Source organism: Drosophila mojavensis, unplaced genomic scaffold (assembly GCF_018153725.1).
Source record: "Drosophila mojavensis isolate 15081-1352.22 unplaced genomic scaffold, ASM1815372v1 contig_74, whole genome shotgun sequence".
Taxonomy (NCBI): domain Eukaryota; kingdom Metazoa; phylum Arthropoda; class Insecta; order Diptera; family Drosophilidae; genus Drosophila; species Drosophila mojavensis.
Genome location: NW_025318899.1, coordinates 23,653,124 through 23,674,720, shown reverse-complemented (window position 1 = coordinate 23,674,720; position 21,597 = coordinate 23,653,124). Strand labels below are relative to the sequence as shown.

The window sequence follows — 21,597 nt, the reverse complement described above, 5'->3', positions numbered from 1 at the left end:
TGCATATATTTGCCATAACACAAAGTCTCTACTTATTGAAATGCAGGACTAGCTATCGATTTTTTAAGAAAAATGCGCGTGGTATACACGGACCTAGGAAATCAAATTTCAAGTCTCTAGCTGTTATATCTTCTGAGATCGACGCGTTAAAACATACGGACAGACGGACAAGAATATATATACTTTATGGCGCTTGCGATGATTCCTTCTACCTGTTACATACCTTTCACAAAACCAGTATACCCTGATTTCCCATTTTCAATGGGTTCAGGGTATAAAAAACACTCCAAATTTTGGGATACTTTATTATTCGATCTTTTCTTTAACAACTAACGAAATTATAGTTTCATTAGAAGACGGATTATATTTAAAACTTGGAATGGTATCCTTCATATTTAAGATTGTATTTATAAATTTAACCAGTCGATTGAGCCTTCATTGACCAATTGCTGGTCACTCAGTTTTCTCTTAGTTTTAGGAAGCAGGGGCTATCATATATTTGAGCTAAAATACCTATTCTAATATGTGACTTAGCACTCGTCAATTAAGAGTCATCGTACATAAGATGATAAATAATTCAGGATTCTTTTGTCAGCATTTCACTCCTCAGCCTGTTCTTGGAATGATTTAAGGAACATAGTCTTAGAATCCAGTAACTAAAGTGTAAGTTAGCCTATCCGCAGTGAAGATAGAATAGAACACAAGGCATTATTCTATTACTGTTCTCTTTTGCTTTCAAGTCAGTGATCAAGAAAAAGACGTTGGCAGTTTTAAAAGTAGCCTTCTTAATCTAAAGGTCAAAAAGCATGCAATACTTTTGTCAAACAAATTCCATAGCATACTTTGATGCTGCACATAATAATTATCTGTAGCATACTTTTGGTCTGTCGTTTATAAATACGTATACATATATGTATAAAGAATGATTAATAAGACATACAGGGCACTCCAGAAGCCCCTTTGGGATCTTAGTTTCAAAATTCTACTCATTTCGGAGCGCTGTCCAGCTTAGCTGTAGCAATTGACTTTAGTCAATATTTACAAATCAATATTAATGAGACATGTGCGACAGCTTCTGTTCATCATTGCAGGAGACCTCCAGTTGAGCCTGCTAAGAGTTCGGTGTCTTGGGAGTGTGTTTCTGTGCTGCTCTGAACTCGAGATCTGGTTGATTGCATCAAATACCGTGGCCAAGGCTCTGACCCATGTGCTGTTTTGAATAAACCATTTGCAGCCAGTAATCAATCTAAAAATTTTGTTCTGGGTAACCTGAACAAAACTGAATTTACGTGCAAGCTTATACTAATATAATACATAACACTCAATGGCGTACCTAGAGCATTAACGCATGGAATAACAGATAATTGCGGTCGGGGCGACCGCCTGCCCAATCTGTATCTCTCTCTGTCCCTCTCTATCTCTCTCTTTATGCATGTATATATATTATATAACACTATGATTGTCTGTGGACAAGAGAAAAAGAGAGAGAGAAGAGAAATAGTCGATCTGGATAAGACTGCCTACCGGAAATCCGTTATTGGGCACAGTTGAAAATATATAAAATTTGAAAGGAATACACAGGTACTATTATATTATATTAGTTTAATTGATTTTATTACAAATTTTGAATTGCTTTTGGTTTATACTGATTAAATTTTGTTTTCCCGTTCATGTCATCTAGAAAAACTAAATAAAATTCGAATATGGTATTTGTATTATTTTGAAAATAAAATTTTATTTGCAAATGATGCAATTTGTGTCATTTAGGATACGTATGTGTATATATATATATGTCATGAATAATAGAATAGGGCATACAAATTAAGAAATTCAATGATATTATAATGAACGAAAAATATAACGAAACTAACATTGGTTCTGCGCATGCGTTCATGTTTTGTGTGTTGTCAGTTTTTGTTTTGTTTCCTCTTGTTGTGTGTGTAACTAATTTAGTTCGGCTAAGAACTAATTACAACTACTTTAACTACGATATATTTTGCTGTCAAAAGATCACTACGTTTACAAAATCACTTTTGGAAGAATTCTCTAAATAAATGTGATGCCACGATTACTGTTCGTAATGCGGCATCGACTAAATCAAATACTTTGCTTGGATGATAGTAATTTTATGGTTAGAAAGGCAGAGGGGTATAGGGGCAGAGGGGTTGCAAGATAGCCGCCTGTTGATTAGCTTGAATGAGGCTCATGATGTTAGAACATAATCGGTTTATAGTTTTATTTTAATGTTTTAATAGGGTGGATGGATAAATGAGAGTGGTGGGGGCATTGATTGGGAACGTAGGTGAAAGTGTCGCAGAGGGAGAATCTTATAAAACTTTGGTTAGCCCTAAAATTAGTTAAAAACTTAACTTAGATATCCCTGTGCTTAGAAGAGTTTTATTAAAACTAATCTAAATTAAATTAGCATAATCCTTCGGCGGCCGCTCACTGTGCATCGCCCCCATGGCCGCCGTCGAACTCGGCCTGGAACTCGCGTATGCTCACGTACGTGCCTGTCACAAAGCCAACAATGCCGAACAGTATCAGGCCGGAGTTCTTCCACAGTCGCCACTTGAAGCGCCCGAAGCCGGGCTCCTCGTAGTACACAGCCAATTCGATGACCGCTGGCACGATCATGCCCAGCGTACTCAGGCAGACGGCGCCGATGAGCGAGATGAATGGCCCGAGATTGGGCAGCGCCACTGCAATGCCGCAGCACAGGCACTGGCAGATAGAGAAATTCCACAGTGAGTTATTAGCAGAGCATTGAGCAATCTAATGAGACTTACCACCAGGCCCACTCGCATGCCGTACTCGCTCATGTTCTGGCGGGCAGCGGGAATCTTGCTCTCGATGCCCTTCCAGAGAATGCTGACTGGCACATAGAACTGCAGCGTAAAGGTGAAGAATATGGCAATGGCAATCATCAGCTTGACGGACTGAGCCAATCTGCAAGAGAGAATATGAATCGAAAATAAATAAGTCGGTACGACGCTCACGCTCTGCGCTACTCACTTGTCTTCCAGTGGCAGGTTCAGCGTTATGCTTGCCTGGGTCTCGTCCCCGTACTTGAGGTAGCCGAAGAAGCCGACGAGTGTGTAGAGGCCGATGACCAGGCCCATGCCGAAGTTAAGCACCGAGGGGCAGCCAATGAAGTGGCTGGGGTTCTTCATGTCGTTCTCCAGGGACATGACTACACCGATGCCCTCGAGGGCGAAGATGACCGTGCCGAAGAAGAGGGGCCATTGTGCGGGCGGCACGATGCCCGCGCGCTCAGACGGCGCTGGCAGATCCGAGAACATATAGATGAACGTTATGACAATGCCCACAAACATCAGAATATTGGCGATCATGGAGAAGGGCGTCAGAAACTTGAGATTGCGCACCAGGCACATGAACACCAAGGGCGCCGACACGATCACAATCCACAGGCGCACGCTCAGCTCGGTGTCCATGTAAACGCCGACGACCTGCTGCACATTGGTTGCCACAAACACCAGATAGATGCAGCAGCAGCCCAGCAGATCGATCACCAGAAACGTGTTCACCATGAAGCGTATGAAGCGGGACCAGCGATTCAGGGCGGGCGGGCCATCCAGGAAGGCCTGCTCGGCCACATCGGCGAAACCCATCATGGGTATCTTGCGACGCCGGCACAGTATGTGGGCACACTTGACCAGCACGTGGACGCAGTAGGTGCACAAGGTGCCGACGGCAAAGGTGGCCAACAGGCCGAACCACAGACCGGCATTGGCGAAGGCCATGGGCATGGCCAATATGCCGGAGCCCAGAGAGCCCTTAAGCAGATGCACAAAGGTCTCCAGGTCACTGGAAATCGAAATGAGCTCGAGTAAAAATTGGCATGCAATGCATCTACTACTTAAATAATATCTATATTACGCAAATCCCGTCTGGCTGCCAAAAATAAATAAACTATCTTAAGTTGCATTCAAATATTTACAGACTATCAGAGAACTCTGCCAAAACACTGCCGACTGCTGCGTTTCTAGCGATGATTCGCATGGTCAGAGATATATAATAGAGAGCGCGTTGCATGCACATATACAGGTATATCTTGTATGAACACACACTCACACGCTTATATCAGTGCGTCAACTAGCCGTAAATTTCATAATTAAAATTAAAAATTGTATTTCTATGTTTAGAGCAGTTCGTTAGTGAGTCAATTCCAAAGTATGAATCGAAATTGTTGAATCTAGATTGTATTAAACTTAGTTTGCCTAACCCAACATTCTCTTTTTGTTCTGGCAGTGCAGCGCAAATGATTTCATGCCGCGCATGCCCCTCTCTCTGCGATTCTCATCCACAGCCACATTTTGAATTTTGCACTGCGAACGAATCGTTTAGCATTATCTCGACATTTGTTTTTGTTTTTGTCGTATTCTGTTCTCGTTTCTATTTGCGAATTTACTTTATTTTTAGTTTAAAAGCTTTTCGGCAAAAGTCCAAGGACAATGTCAATAGAATTTCAAATGTATTTCCGTTTTTTTCCTTTTCGTTGAAACCACAAAGCCAAGCAGAGAAATCAAAGTCTAGGCAAAAGTTCAATGACGTTAATTAACTAGTTAGTCATTGATTTATCTATAGCAAATATCAGCTGTTTATATAAGATATTTCGAGAACACACTTTTGATTCGATTGTGTTGCACATTGCCATAGATACCAATATGCATACACCCGTACACCCGGTGCAAAGGACATTGGGTCCTTAACTGAATTTAAGGTTTCTACGAGTTAATTTTCATACCATTGATACTTACGATGTGGGGTGCTCCACTTTGCGATGCTCGAAGGGATTGTAGAGGCCGTCCTCGCCATCGTCGCCGCCTTTTTTGCGCGTCAACACCAAAGGAAGGGTGGAGCCCGCCGCCTGCTGGGCAGGCACATCGGCCATGTCGGAGCGGATGAACCTATCCGAGGATGAATACATTTCGAACATTGTAGTCGAGGAATTGTTATCGACATTCTTGTACATCTTGTACAGCGAGTGCACAATCTGTATCTAGTTGTAGGAGTGATTGGTTCTTGAGTCGGATGCGCGATATAGCTACGTTGGCCACGGCATCGAAAACTTAAATGAAAGGTACTCACTTGGGCTGGCCCATGCTCGCGTTGTTCCTGTTGCCATTTTTCCTCTCGCTGTCGTAGACCGTCACAACCGTCGGAATTTTCTGCAAAAGAGATTGCCGATCGTCAGAATTCGATTGAGCAACTGATCTAGTGCAATGAATCAAATGCCACTGCACAGAGAGAAACAGAGAGAGACAGAGAACGAGAGCGCGCACTTATGTAAATCGGCCAGCTGCTGCTGCTGGCACTAGCTACTAGCTACCACTGCAGAGAAATGCAGCTATGCCAAAAATTATTTACGTATTTGTTGGTGCGAACATTGTTTTCGTCAGTTTATGGCCAGCGGCGAGAGTTGAGCGGCATCTTGGTAACTTGTTGCTGGATATGCAGCCAGATGACCTTGGGAATCTCAGTGCGCAAGGTCAAACGAGCACAGTTTACATCACTAGACGCGAACGAATCGAAAAACTTGTGCGATTCAACTGTAATGTTTCGATAAACAAAACACCCGACAATGCAGCGCATTGAGACAATTTTTGGCACCACACGCCGTATGCGCAATATTCAAGTTCAATAGACAAACTGCTATGCGGAAGAAGCAAAATGCGTTCAAACGCGTACACACACGCAGTACACAGCAAGCAGTTCATTTTCAGCTTTTCAGGCGCACCTGCTGATCCATGCTGGCGCCACTCAACGATGTGGTCATTGTGGCAGCACCACTTGATGGCGCCGGCGGTGGACCGCCGCGTTTGAGCGACATCTTCAGCTTGTGGCGACTGAGCACGCCGCTGGATAAACGCGTCTCGTGCTTCCTTGGGCCAAAGCTGCTCAACTCCTGCTCATGCGGCTGCTGCTGACGCGGCGGCAGTGGCGGCTTTCCGGCGGTGGCGTTCAGCTTGAAGGCGTTGCGCTTTTCGCAGTCGATTTCGAGATCAAATTCAAGATCGAGCGATTAAGCGACATGCGCGACGTTTTCACGTGCAGTTCCAGTGAGTGACGATACAAATCTGTTCGCGTCCACGGCCAATGTCGTCCGCTTATATGCACTTTTGTTGCCAAAATGAAAAGCGACAACTACAGCAGCGGCCACAGCGAGAGTGGTCTGCGGTATATTGCGAATAGCTCGAAAATAAATAGTAGACACAGAGCAGCACAGGAACCCACACAGCAGCAGAGACTGCTGCATCAGAAGGGGCGCCTTTTCCGAACTGAGCAGCCATTGAGTGGTGCCAGTAGTGGGAGAGCTCAGAACGAGATTTTCGGCAGCTGTAACTGCTGAGATACACTGCTTGGGCTGCAGCAGCATACAGAATGCCCGCATTAAAAATGACGTCATTGAATGTTTTGTCTGCTGCTATTGTTTCCTATATATTCACACGTGTATCTAGCAAGGCAGCGAAATAGAGAAAGAGAGAGAGAGTGAAAGAGAGAGAGAGAGAGAGACAGAGGGACGGGGATCGGAGAACGGAGAAAGAGAATCGTGCGCGTTGCTATTAAAAAATAGGTACAATATCAACGTGTGCTCCCACATATAAATTGATCGAAATCAGTGCGACGCCGTAAGCGACATGATCCGCCTATGGTAAGTGCGACGTAAATAAAATTAATGAGGAAACTGTAAATTTGCGCAAAAATGTGCGAAAAATATTTACGACGGCAGGCGCAATACACAAATAGAGCCAAAAGCCAGCTTGATTTTAGTAATTTTTCATGATTTGTATTTTTGTTTGAAATTGTCCAGAGTTAAAGCAAGGGGCAGATGTGTGTTTTATTTATTTATTTTTTTATTTTATTTTTTTTTTTTTTATTAGAAAATTGCAGCATAAATAACCCATTTATTCGCCACATTTAGCTCAATTAAAATAAAAAATTTGTTATTTTGAATTATTTATGAGATAAACGGATTATGTCAAATAAACAACGACAGGCAACAGTGCGTATACTTATTGTACATTTGCTACTGCCATCTATGGTCGTTTAGGCGAAACTGCAGCAAATACGCCACACTTAACAGCGGCGAGCGCTGGCGCGCAGAAAAGTAGGCAACGACTTTTTAAAAACATTTTCGCGGCAATTGCAGTAAGGCCGAACGCGCTCGGTTTTGACGTTTATTATATAATACAAAATAAATATTTTAATTTCAATGACTAGTGACATTCGAACGTTGAGTTATAAAAAATTTAGTTGCTATTCGCTACAAATAATTTTTAAATATAAAAAAAAAAAAATAGAAACATTTAAATATTGAATTTTAAAATAAACTCGAATTGAAAAAGAAATTTATTTTAATCAAAAATAAAAACAAAGATACAGTCGACTCTCGTTATTTCGACATTCAAGGGACTCTTAAAATATTTCGAATTATCGAATGTTTGAAATATTAAATGGTAAAATTTTAAGAGAAAATAAATAAAACTTCGAATTATCAAGGGTTTTTATTTAACGTAATGTACATACACATGTTCAAATTAATTAAGACTTATAAAGAACTCATTTATACGGGTTTGCTTCGAAGCACATTGCTTCTGCTCAGACTTTTCAATAATTTTTTTAAAGACAAAAAGTGCCTGATATGCTTCTTCATCAGTTTCGTTTTGTAGACAAAAGCTTTGTAAGTTATCCAATGAGGCTCTTGCTACCTTAACTGACACCATTGCCAAAGATTCTGATGTATCGTGAGTGGAGTGGAATCTTAAATTCTTTTGCAACATCGCTTTTCTTCTCACCTCCTTCTACTTTTCCAATTAGTTTCTTCTTTTCAGCAATCGTCACACTTTTATACTTTTTAGGACTCATTGAATAAAAAATTTTAATATGTATACTAACGAAGCGATTCGTGCGGAAGCGAGCATCAAAATGTGCCTATGTTTTATGCGTAACTCGTAGCCACGCACAATAAAGTTAGTTTCAGGGGAGTCCCAAAATTCAAATTCAAAGTTCTTACTAACACACCAAGAAACTTCGCAAATTCGAATTGTCAAGTGTTTAACCATATGAGTACGAATTACCGCGTCTTAGCAATGATTTTTTAGCTCGAATTACTGAGTGCTTAAAAATGTATGGACTTAATTCGAAATATAAAGAGATTTTGTAGGGGACTCGTGATAACTTTGAATTAATGAGAGGTTCGAAATAACGCGGTTTCAAATAACAAGAGTCTACTGTATTTGTTTACAATAGACAAATTTAATTCAGTCTAAGCTCTAACCTTACATATATTTTATATTAAATGTGCTTTCTATAAGTCTCCCGGTTCATAAGAAGCTGATAAAACTTAGTAGAGGTATACCTCCATTCCATTGCTTCACTCCCTCCTTAATGGTGTTCACTCTTAGAAAAAATCTTAAACAACTGTAGCACATGCCAAAATGGAACTTGACAGTTTAACGCATCAGTTGACATTTTTTATGGACCACAAACATATGAGTGCTATAAGCGTAAGCGCATAAATTTCAGACTGCTAGATACCCTCGAGAAACATTCATATATTCATATATACTATTTATAAATAATACAGATGTATATAAATATTTTTTCGTACATATTTTAGGTTGCCAGAGTACCAGAGTACACATTTGGTTTTCTTTTTCATTAAGTTGTATTGTTAATAAAATATATTTAAATGACTTGGATTCAATTTTAATAAAAAACAACTGCAAAAACTATATAGCTAAGACTATAATCTTAGTCTGTAAAACCCATGCATATGGATAACGACATCACACCCTGTTTATGCATATTGCATCGAGATTAACACAGAAATTCCGAGAGCTGTAAATCAACGAATTCCCTAGTTTTCCATAGACAAAAGCCAACATTCGAGCAATAAAATGTGCCTTATTTAGTGTTTAAGTATATGGCATAACAATAATTGCTTATAATCATCGCTTCACATCACAAGTTCGAAATAAAAATAGTTTACGCAATAATTAGACAGCTGGGCAGGCAGAAACTCAGCTGCATTGTGGCGCCAGTGCATCTACAATAATAATAATATCCAGCCAATCCGGCAGCCAGTCACCCAATGAGACAGTCAACTGTTTTGTCGCGTGCAACATTATATACTGTGCAATAGTTTAAAAATAAAAAACATTTACAGTGCTAACAATTTTTTTCCGCATTTAACGTAGCGTGTGGTCTTTTGTTGGAGGGTCTAGAATTTGTACCCGCATTCAAATAGCAGCAACAGCTACCCAAATAACACGAGCAAAATGGAAGCGATTCGAGACTGCCTGACTAGAAGATGCCCTGAACCCTGGGAGAAACTCCAGTCTTTCCATGATTCTCTGATTCATAAGCAAGAGCTCTGCTAGCAGCGCAGTTTAATTTGAGCTATTTAATGGGTGCCTTTATTCTTTCTTTTAGGAAGACTTGCACAAATAATATTCATATGCGTAAGTTTGTCAAAGTAAAAGTCGCTTATATTCAAAAAAAACATTATTTTGAATATAGAAGAGAAAAAAAATACTTTTCTCATTTCATAGAAGTAAAAAGTTAATTTGATATCTCCAGCTTCTACAGTGGGCACACCAAAATGGGATGAGTTCTCTATACCAATTTATATATCTCATTTCATTTTTACCAGATCTCTGACATCATAAGGACGGACTGAAAGACGGTCATGGGTATATCGCTATAACTCACTTCGACACGCAGATTAAGAACGTATATACTTTATGTCGTTCGCCGGGCCTTGTTCTGCCCGTTCCCCTTGCTCAAAATCATTATACCCCGACTTCCCATTTGCAATGGGTTGAGGGTATATGCATAAAGTAAGGCACAAAGCATGTGCACAAAACAACATTAACGTAAATGGAGCTCAAAAGCGAACAGCAAACAAGCTTCCCGCTCCCCCAGAGAGAGCAGCGAAAATAGCGATCGACACGTGTCGCTGGGGCTCTTCAAGTTCAATATGGTCACAACGGACGATAGAAATGCAAGCCATGGCGAATTAGGAGCTAGAGAAGCCGTGATAAGAAATAATTTTTTATCAAATGAACATTAAATTGAACAAATGAAAACTAAAGAAATAGTTATTGCAAAAATTTCAAAGAGTTTCATTGTTAAGCGTATTTCTCCTCTCCCTCAGCACATGATATAATAATCGGAATTGGGAGCAGGAATGGGTAACTACTTCTGTCTTTAACTTGAATAAGATCATGAAGGTTTATTTAATTTATTTTTATCCAGCTGCCAGTTCAATATAGATATATGCCGCTTTTAAATATTTGCGAAATGATTTATTCTACAAGCGTAGCCGTATTATATTATAGAAACAATATACCTTATTGATATATTGCATAGGCATGCAATGAGAAAATTCTATTTATAGTGCCGATTGTCAAGTATGCATTGTATAATAGTCAGCCTAAAGCAAACAGCATGCCAAATGTCACAGCTAATATAACCCCAAGATGACGCAGAAAGTCGTGAAATGTACTAAAATTAAAGTAAACGTGATTATGGCCAAATGGCAAATGGCAAATTCAAATTGAATCTTTTTTTATTAAATCGATACAACAATTGGCAAAGTTGGTAGCCCATCAATCAATACTGAATTCCTAGTTTATTGTAGGTATTTCTTAATGTGTGCATTTCGATAGCGATAGCATACAAATTGATTCCAATAAGTCCGATAAGAACCACAAGAGGAAACACTGTCCGCAGCACAAAAATCTCAGTGTAATCTGAGTACGTGCTATTACAAAATTGCGCTACAAGTGTAAATAATTATTTTCTAGACTTGCAATGCGTGTTGGCACGATATGACGAAATGGCCCACACTCTGCCCTAGCACACTCAACAACCCCTCCCACCCATCCCCTTATAAGTGCAATGACTAACTAAGCAAATTCGCACATTCGCAGGCGTACAGGGCTAGCAGAAACATGCCTTCATGTCTCACATCTAATTAAAAGGCACCTTTGGAGCGTTAGAGCTAGGGCAGTTCTGAAGCTCCATAATTCTGCGTCTATGGGCTCTTCATAGTTCCAACCGCATGCCATTGAACTTACATAAGCGAGTGGAATAGAAACAGAAACAGAAGCAGCAGGGAAATGAAATCGAAAACGGCACAAGCAGCACAAAAAATAACAAACAAAGCCAACAATTTGTAATGGAAAATTTTTTACAAAACTGGCTAAAATGCAAGCAGCGAATATACATACATACATACATACATATATAAAGCACAAACGAATAGTGCATCACGTGGCGCCCCGCGTCGGCTGAGCGGGGCTTGTTGCGGCTGCGACTGAACTCGGCACAGTCGAGTTCTAGCTAAATAACTGTTAGCAATCAGTCAATGCAAACACGTCGATTTATGGCTAGGTATGCTCGCCGAAATGTCGCACGGGGCGTATGGCAAATGCATTGAAATTGCATTTTAGGCGCCAAACAACGCTCAGATAAGATAGTCAATGGGGCGGCAAGTCCATGAGGGGGATACCATTTCGATATTCCAGCTGCGACGGGCACCAATCAGAGACAGCATTAATAAGCGCAAATTGAAACGGATTCGATCCGAACACAAGTTGCTCACAACTGAACAGCAATTAGAGAACCCATTCGAGACTCTGTTTACCTGAGCCCCTAACAGAATTTGTGCGGCAGTCGGGTTTCAAGTGCAGCGGAGTTGCTTGGCTCGGGGAGAACACGAGCGATATTTGCAGTGCCAGAGTCGAGAGAGTTTGGCCACACTTTCTCAATGCGACATGAATGCTCATGGCATGGAAAATTACCAAATGCGATCGAATTTTACATTGTGCCACTTAGTGAAAACCAAACTCAGCAAATTCACTGGCGGCGCTTGCGCACCAGCAGCACGAGCGACAGACCGCCTGATCGGGCGACTGACCGACTAACGGACTAGCAGACAGACCGACAGACAGACAGAGTATTCGAGTCAAAGTACAAAATACCATGATTTTTGTGCATATTGCCACGAAATCGTAAACGCGCTCAGCACAAATATGTAAACCCTGAAATATGCTGACGCGGTAGGTAGACGAAAGACGAAAGACGACAACGTCGACGTCGACGTCGCCGTCGGCATAGACGGCGAGCAACATGCCCTACATCGTCCCCTTGAGCATACGCGCACCGAGCTCGAGTCCCAGCCAGGCAAACATAAAAATGCAAGGCGCTCGCACAGGCTGCGAGTGGAAAATTCCACTGCTCACAAACAAAGACAACAAACATTAGCAACAGCAACAACAACAGCAGCAGCAACAGCAGCAATTACAACAGGAACGAGCATGCAAAAGTCATTGTTTGGCTGTAGGAATAAGAGCGAGCGAGGGTGGAAATGTTTAAGTGTGTTTCTCATAGCGACAACAGTAGCCGAAGCAGAAACATCCCCGAAATTAGACTTCAGTTTTGGGATTCCTCGATTCGTTATCATATCATGCAAGGTAAACGATTTGCATGCCAATTCGATCAATCAATAAAAGAAGCAGCAAAGAGTTCTAGAAGGTTTAGAAGTAAGCTCTATTTATATGGAATGCTTATTGTCAAATGACACCTGATTAAATAGATATGTCACATGATTCACTATCTCTGGGAATCAAGTAAGACCGAGCTAGGTGGAATTCACTCTGACTCAGAACTTAAATTGAATATCGCAACAAATTACATGAGAAATAATTATCAATTGGTCTAATGCAGATTTCGTTTCATTCTAATACGATAGAATGAACCAGTCGAATGGGAACACAACTGTCATTACAGGCCACTCTAACGGTTTTCAGATAACAACAACCTAGTGGCTCTGTCGTCATCAGGCGAGCCCAACATTAACCCCCTGAGGGAGTTCTCTCATTAACATAAGTCGGAAACCGGAACTCGGAACTCGGAACTTGAAGCCCTCACGAACCACTTGGGTATGGTACTTACAGTATATTCCGCCGGTGCGAGCGGCGTGCGTGAGTCGCTTTTGTGAAAACTCATTTTCACCGCAGCGAAAATCCAGTTGGTCCTGTTATCCTGTCGGCAATGGCAACTGTCGCGCGCTTAACGTATTCTGTAAACTCTCGGTCAACGCGTTGCAGTGCGTTTTCCAGCAATTTCCAAACACTTTTTGCGATACAAAATAAAATTTAATGGGGAAATTTAGTGCAAAAATTGAGACTCGATTTTTTTGGTTTATTTAATTTTGTAAAAAGATAAAATGCAATATTACTAATGCAATTCTCAACACTTGCGACCGCTCTAGCTTCGATAGAAAACCAAAATTTTCTTCTCAGCCTTATTTTCTTTGTGTCGAGGGAAATTGAAAACGTTGCCAAGACGTTGCAAAGAAATTTTCAAAGTTCTGACAACCGCACGGTTTGACAAACAGAACAAGAATGCCAACCTTCGCGTAAAAACGAGCGAGTAAAAATGCACGACTTGGCGATTGAGCTGCCAGAGAAAAGAGAGCGTGAAGCCGCGAGAGACGCACAGAGAGCGACGGAGAGTGAGAGAGAGGAAGAGAGCCCGTCCAGTTCCGTGTTTGATAATGAACACGTAAACTTCCATCGAAAGGAAACTTGTTCGGTACTCATATGGGCGTACCGGGGACTATCCAATATTCTCAGTTCCGCTGCACTTATTTGATACATGAATCCGAAACTCTCGCTCTCTCGAACAAATAGTAACGCAATCATGAAATCGAAATCTATCAATCGACAGAGTCGACTCATAACAATACCCTGCTCGAACAATCCACCCCGCTAGCATTATCATGTGCATTCATTTTGCTCATGACATATGTTCCTAACTGAATAGTTAAAGTAAATACGAATATATATGTAGAGCGAGAAAAAGGTTAAAAGTTAAGTACAAATATAATTTATACTATTCGATAATAATAATGTGTGTATAAAAACCCAAAAATAGTTGACGACAATAAGTTGCAATAAATCAATATAATTTTTGTATATCGATAAGAATAATATGCTATCCATAAACAAAAAAAAAAAAAAAAAAAAAAAAATTGTTTGTTTAATTATTTATTTGTATTTATTTTTGCAACTTATGATAGCTATTGGTTATATATGTTTATTGCTGTATAACTAATGTGCAGGCATTGTAGATAAGGCATTCCATACATGGAAAACTCTCCACAATATGCATAGCAAATAATGCTCTAATTAATTAGCGATGCCGTTAGATAAAAGAGGGCCCAAACAGAGACAGAAATAGAAAGGGTCGTTTATTCACTGGGGCCGAGCTTGGCGAAAATATGTAAAAATATCCAACTGCGCAAAACCGAATGGAACGGAACGTCATGAAGTTGCATTTGCCTCTCCGCAATTTCCCCTTTGGCTGATAAAAATAACTTTTCTGTCACTCGCCCAATTAGGCATCAATTGAATTGTGTGACGTTTACCCGAAGCAAGGCAAGCAATTGGCCACTGATTGCCGAAAATGTGAAAACGCAACATCGACGCATTGACATCGATTAAGTCAAGGAAAGTATATAATATATAAATTGAATACGTGCTCGTATATAAGCAAATAAATGGAAATGTGTCTATAAAACAACTGCAAATTTAAATCAATTTATGTAGGTTCTTTGCGGCGCATTTATTTATGTGTAATTCGAAACGTGACAGCTGCAAAAATCGAATCGATACCGATCTCGTCTAACATATAACCGGAGCAAACCAGATCGCTGCGAGCATATGGAAACTTTTCTGATTCCGATTTATTATTTGCGGATCAAAAAACAATTGAAGGAATTAGAAATAGCTTCAACTTGACCGACTTTAGCGTTTGAAATCAAAATCCATCAAGAGAGCAGATTATATAAAAATGGCATTGAAGTCAACCTGAACCTTTGTCCTTGCATGAATTCCAATCGCAAATCAATATGTGCATATGATATTATATCTAATGGATGTATGTATGCAATGAATTAGAGACTGACCGCTTCCTTTTCGATTCTAAGTATAGGAAAATTGTTTTTCAAATAATTCTAATTTAATCAAATATTTAGTTTATAAAGCCATCTGTATGATGAATAATATTTTAAAATTCCAAATCTGAAATGCATCTCATTTGAACTTCCGTTTCAGTTTACTTTGTCGCGTAAATTAATATTGCATACTTTTTTGCGCAGCGGCTATTGGCGCCATCTAGCGGGCAGTGTTGACAAGTCGCGTTCAATCGACGAAACACTTGCAGTCGTCAAATCTGAGCCACTTAACGAACACTCACAGTGCGCCAGCTTGGCTGGACATCGCGCATACGCCCCAAGGCGTAAGTTGTGTGTTTTGAATGCGAATTATATTCGCTTGAAAAGCGCGATTAAAATGGACTTAATTTTTGTGACCTTTGCAATGATATCAACAATTTTAGCTGCTTCATTTATAGAAAAACAAAACGACAAATCCAAGTTCACACGCTCATCGCACAAATCAAAATCAAGTCGTACTTGACTGCTTATTTACTGCAATTCCTTCCAACTGTTATCCAAATTGTAGCTGGCGTGCAAATTAGCTTTAAGTTGAGCTGAGCTGAGCTGAGCTGAGCTGATCTGAGAAATTTATTTGCATACAGAACTGCCAGAGACCGGAGACATAATGCATTCTAAATTTAGTCAGAAAACCGGTTGCCCACATTTGCTACATTCATTTATATTATGATTTTATTTTATTATTTAGCTCGCACAAAAGCCAAAAGAATAAAAACACAGCCGACCGTGGCTAAACTTAATTCTATAGAAACAATAAACAAGAATTTGTACTATGCTCCATTCAGATAAACATGTACAGATATATACGTATCACTTTCGTATGCAAGCCGCATGCCTGAACTGCTAAGCCGACTCCCCATTAAGCTCATTGGACGATAAACGAAACACATTTCCGAGAGCCTACGACGTGATATTTGTCAAAATGTCGATAAGTCCCAGACTCACAGGGTTTAACCCAATACTTGTTTACCTCAAGTCTAAGATCCTGTTGAGAACCTAAATGAGGTTCGTTGCTTATCGATAGAGTTCTCACTTCTGCATCAGCTGACATTTCGTATATATCCATTGTCGAATGTATATCACTTGCTCCTAATTAATTCACTCCGTTAATTCACTCCGTTCAATAATCACTGCGGAACTGATTTCTAGACGATATTTTCGCTCCTAAAGTAACGTTGGCCAGCCGCGTATCTTGCGACTTTGTTATTGGCCAATTAAGCTAATCAGAGTGCAACTAATCAAATCGGTTCTGAGAGTTTGTAATTAATAAACAACTATGGAACTCATCAACATTCCATTCTATTCCATTCCGATACACTATAAATGAGAAGCGACGATCCCACAGATTCGGCGGGCCAAGAGAAGGTGTAGAAAACAGTATTAGCTCTGTGCCATATGTTCCTTTAAGCAAAAATCATGCATTCCCCTGACTGATTAGCTTACTATTGCCAGCTACTTTTGCTATTATCAGCTGTGCATTATTTAAAATACTTACTTACAGCAATAATACTACCACAAAAAAAAAAAAAAAAAATCATAATAAGACTGTTTGAATAAAAGAATGGCTGCAAATCGAACTGGGGATATTAAACCAATGCAATATCAGTGTTTATGGTCAATAATCAGACACGATAAGAAATGCTGTTGTGGTTTTAAATTTCCATTACGTATTGAATTAGATTACGTTACTGCAATTATCTTTACGTTGAGAAAACACACTGTTCTTGGCACTTTAAGGAAGTAGAACGCAGAACCACACGGACTGACAGCAATCCAGTAATAAAGAGAAACATGTAATTTATATTGTCTACAGATCAACTTTGTAATGGAATTTGTTTAGCTGGCAGACACGATTTTACAATCACAATCCCATGAGAATATGCTTAACTGCAATTGTTGTTGGCGACGAGTTATCAATTATATTGTGTATAACTTTTATTTGAGCCATTAAAGTAATCCATTCAATGCACTTGACAGAGCGCGGTTATTAGGTAACTTTTTAGGTAGATGAGCGTCGGACTACTGCCGCTTCTTGCCATCATATAAGCACCTCTAGGCAATCCAAATGGGGTGAGCTGATAAGAGATTTGACTGATGTGTCTTTGTCATTGTTTATTGTCGTCACAAACTGTCGACCAAACAGATGAGATACAGAAATCCTAGCCCAGTCTGTACCAAAAACAGTGGATGTCAGCGGCAAATCAAGGACTCACCCAGCTTAGATATCACTTTGGCAGATTTATATCAGCCTAATTGTAATTTAATCACACACAAACTGGGCGCACGACCACAAGGTCTGATCCACAATCACAATCATTATTGATGTACGATAATCAATTCATAAATATGTCACGCACAATCGGGCACTTATTGTCGAGAGCTGATAAAGGCACTTTTCATTGGTAAGAACTTACTGCTCCATTATTAGATTCCGTAGCTGGTCCACTAATTACAGCCAGCGTCATTATTTTCGTTGTTTTTTTCAATCACGTGCCTTTATATACACTGAACTCGTGAAGTAATTAAGTTAAGTATACGCCGTGCTGTGCGACGGTTTGCTGTTTATGTGGCGATCGGCGTGAACGGAATAAGCCCGCAAACCTTACAATACATTCCGTTTTAAACACAGAGCTAATACCAATTTACTCAACGTTTTAACTAACTGCACTCCATTCGAAAATAAAAACCAAGCAGAAAATGGTATAAATATAATGAAAAAGCACTCAAAACCCGCTCGCTGCCTGAGTGAGTTTTATGGTTGCAGCCTGCTGTGCTGTGATATTGGAATTTACTTTGAGACTGAGATCATTCGGAATACACATAAAGCGCCTGGCAATGGCTGCGGCTTAACATTAACATTGAACATTGAAATAACGCCTGCCAGCCCGTACTCGTCGGGCTTGGCATGATTTTGCTTTTGTTTTGTCAATGCAAATGATTCAGTACAATTTGTGATGCAGACAGCGAAACGTGCGAATAGACTCAGAGAACCCGACAAATGTTTACCTGTCAAGCTGATAAGATGGAGACACTTTTGTGGGCCAGCGAGCACAGCGACTAGCCTGCGCTTATCTAGACTGCTTAAGGGAAGCCAAACACACACCAAACTCACTCAGATTAGTGCTGGAGTGGTTGTTGTTCCATTAGTCAGTTTTGGCATGCGGCTGCCAAGATTAGGCCAACTGATTGAAGCGTCAGCCTCGTGCCAATCGTGTGCAAGTGCAAAAAGCCACCGAGCTGCTGCTGACAACTGCTCAAGAGGGGCGAAAATAATTAGCTATTATTATCAATGTAATTACAGAAATATTTCAAATTCCACGACAACAGTTGTAAATCAATTTCAGATACTCTTTATAATAAACTTGAAATTTTACAGAATTATTACCGATTGCCATGTGAGCCTTAATCAGCTCTCAATTCTCATTTCCTTTAATGGTGAGTGTGCGTATGTGTGTGTGTGGGTATCTGTTTTCGGAGCGAGAGCAACAGATAAATCAACATCACCCAGTTTTACATTTTACGGTATGCCGAAAAGTACTATGCGCAATTTTTTACTTGATTTTAGTTGCACGCTAAATTTCTATTAAGTATATAATACGTGAAATAGTTGAGATATGAGATGCCCCACAAATTGACAATAACAAGGTAATCATTCAATTAGGCCACCACTTGCATATGCCACATGAGCCATGGGTGGCTAGCAAGATTTCAATATCATACTGATAGAAACAAAGGACCAGATATAATACAAATGCAACTCTGACTGCTAGCAGTCGGGAGTGCCAGACTAGCAGATGACCTAAACAGCATTAATGTTGTACATTTTGGAAGCGAATTTTATACACACCTACTTTATGTACTGTAAGATATTATGTATACGAACTTTGGTTGAAATACCTCTTTAAAGCTCCTCGATTACTCACATATATTAATTGATATCTGCTTTTTACTTAGGAGGAGAAAAGCATACGACATCATTTTGCTCGGATTTAGAGGCGCACAGGAAGAAGAAGCACACAGATCTACATATTACTCAGCTGTTGATCCTGACTCTGAATATAGTTGATATACTCTCCAAAACCAGCATCTGTCTCTTTTGCTGATTATATATATGTGAGCAAAAGCCAGCATACCCCGCGTTCCCATTTTGAATGCGCATCTGAACGGAAAGTGAAATAAAAGTCTGGAATATAAATTATAATTAATAAATGTATTAATATATACATACATATATGTATTTATGTACATATATTTACATATATTTCGCGTGGCTTTGACCCTTCAAGCGACCCTAAAGGGTTACTCCGACACGATTCTAATTTTAAGTTAATAACATGTGTTTATTAGTGTAATGGAATTGTTGTTGATCGCACAAGTTCATGGCGAAAACAATTTTCAATTATGTATTACTTTATTTTTCAGTGTTTATTTTTTTTTATTGTTATGAATATTTTCCGCGTATTTATTTCTATATTTATCAAAATCGAGCCAGAGTCAACTACAATATAGCAACTGTTTATCATATACTCGATTTTCGCTTCTAATTATTCTATGCAATTCATATTTATCTAGATTTGTTTTTTTTTTATTTGTTTTTTTTTGCCAGCAGCGTGCAAATTAAACCATTTAATTAGCGTGTTTACTGGTCAGCCAAATAATTGGCCTGCTTACGTATCAGCTAAAAGGTTTTCTAGTTGACAAAAAAATAGAATTCGCTTAGGGCAGCACTTGCACGGAAATTCTCAATTTAATTAAGAGCATTTCGCAAACAACGATCCGGTTTTAATTATGTAATTTAATTTGAATAAACAACGCAAATCGAATTGATAATTTAATTATACTTTTCAGCAGGTTTCAAACGGTTCGGCAGCAATAGAGGAAACTCCAGCTGCTCTCAAATTAGCACCAATTTCTCAAGACTCGCGGAGGCGACTCTTAGCACCTGGTGCTTAGCTATTCTACCCTTTAAATGGATGAACACGGACATAGGCAATGGAATCTGTGGTCAGAGATGGCAGGCGAATAACATTGTGTGAAGTGCGTAGATAGCATTTGGAGAGATGATCATCAGCTTCAACTGCTTGATTTACATGCTCGATACAGCTCCATATGATTCACGAGACTACCAACTCGCCGCTGACGTCACAGGCCAAACATGTTCAAGAGATGATAATGGGGTCTACGAAACTACGTCAGAGTCCGTGTAACGCCCGACCGGTTTTTAGCAGCAGCTAGACATGGGCCTGGGCAAATGGTTAGCCGGCTTTCGGCTCTGCTCACACTAGCGCTGGCTGGGTCTTGTTCGATATCCAAGAAACTGTAACACACGGCGTATGCGCAATGCATGCAAAACAAAAACTATTGGAAGGCCGCCGCTGCAAATGAAATTTGGCGCAAGCGCGCGAATTCTCTTCAGCGCAAACCGGTTGCGCGCCTGAGAAAGTGCATTAAGGCACTGCTGCCCCAGCCAGCGACACTAACAAAAAGCAAAAAATGTTAATTGACGATTTTGGCAACAACAAAGTGCTCAGCCACTGCAGTCACATACAGTGCCCGCTGAAAGCACCTTACACCTCACTGCGCACTGGTTCTTTCGGCAGTCGAAGCATTGTTACGAGTCCCAGCAGCAATGGTCGAATATTTGGCAACAACTTTTTACGCCTGGCCCTGCCGCGACTGGAAAGCGCTCAAAAAGAAGCCAGTTTATCGTCTTTTATCGTTTTGTATGGCTTACGCATTAAAAGACAAGACGCATCATGTTTACAATTATCGTAGTTGCTTTTTCATGTCATGCCTTCGATAATGTTTGCCGACTGAGAGTGCGCATCGACGACGTACTGACGCAGTCGCAGAGCTAAGTAAATAAAATTAATTTGAGTTCATAAAAAAATAACGACTTTAAGCAAACTTGATATGCTTTATACTATGAATGAATTTCTACTATGAATAAACAACACATTTATATAATTGTACATATTAGATTTAGCTGTAACATTTTTGAGTAATTTTATTGAATTTATTTAATTAATTGTTTGTAAAGTGCACAAATATATTGATCAACTGAATTTCCTTGAAGATCATAAATGATTGATTTAAATGATGTGATTTCCCTCGATGCTCAAAGTTGCTTCAATGATTGCTTTACATAGCCATACATCTTCTAGGTCTCTGTAAAATCAATTCTAAAAGTGGAACTACCTTAAAAAGCTCTAGCCAGATTATGTGAAATTAAGCTGGGACCATTAGCGCGCACATTTGAGTGGATATGAGCTGTAGCATCATATGGTACGCAGTTCGTTCATACGGCATCTCACTCTCATCTCGCTCTCAGTGAGGTTTTTTGTTTTAATGTGATGCCAAAGTCTGTAGTGAATAATTTTATGTGACTGTGGATTCTGCGCGAAACGACGTTACTTAAAAATTTAAGTTACATTTTGACGCTCGGTGTGATTTTCCATGAGACTGGTGGTGCAGCTACCCCGTACCCTGAGAGAACGAGTATTCGTGAGTGGTTAGTTGGTTGCTTGCCTGCTGGCGTTACAATC

The 21,597-nt window shown here is 39.9% G+C and overlaps 1 protein-coding gene and 1 long non-coding RNA gene across 7 annotated transcripts; one reads left to right on the top strand and one right to left on the bottom strand.

Moving 5' to 3' along the window:
- Positions 1-1,715: 1,715 nt before the first annotated feature.
- LOC6583442 (proton-coupled amino acid transporter-like protein CG1139) lies at positions 1,716-17,621 on the bottom strand. 5 transcript variants are annotated; one of them, XM_015162867.3, is made up of 7 exons: positions 13,274-13,442; positions 12,988-13,167; positions 5,113-5,192; positions 4,782-4,931; positions 3,016-3,828; positions 2,790-2,949; positions 1,716-2,724 (listed from the first exon to the last, which is right to left on the bottom strand). In XM_015162867.3, exons 2-7 carry the CDS (start codon positions 13,039-13,041, stop codon positions 2,446-2,448), a joined length of 1,536 nt encoding a protein of 511 aa, XP_015018353.1. In that variant the 5' UTR covers positions 13,042-13,167; positions 13,274-13,442; the 3' UTR covers positions 1,716-2,445. The 5 variants fall into 5 exon arrangements, with proteins under 5 accessions (XP_015018353.1, XP_015018351.1, XP_015018354.3 ...); XM_015162865.3 differs by lacking the exons at positions 12,988-13,167; positions 13,274-13,442 and adding an exon at positions 17,467-17,621; XM_015162868.3 differs by lacking the exons at positions 12,988-13,167; positions 13,274-13,442 and adding an exon at positions 16,023-16,184.
- A 97-nt stretch (positions 17,622-17,718) lies between these two features.
- LOC116804302 lies at positions 17,719-21,127 on the top strand. 2 transcript variants are annotated; one of them, XR_004364272.2, is made up of 3 exons: positions 17,719-18,343; positions 18,429-18,487; positions 19,007-21,127. It is a non-coding gene; the product is annotated as an uncharacterized LOC116804302 (long non-coding RNA). The 2 variants fall into 2 exon arrangements; XR_004364271.2 differs by having other exon boundaries at positions 17,719-18,487.
- The last annotated feature ends 470 nt before the right edge of the window (positions 21,128-21,597 follow it).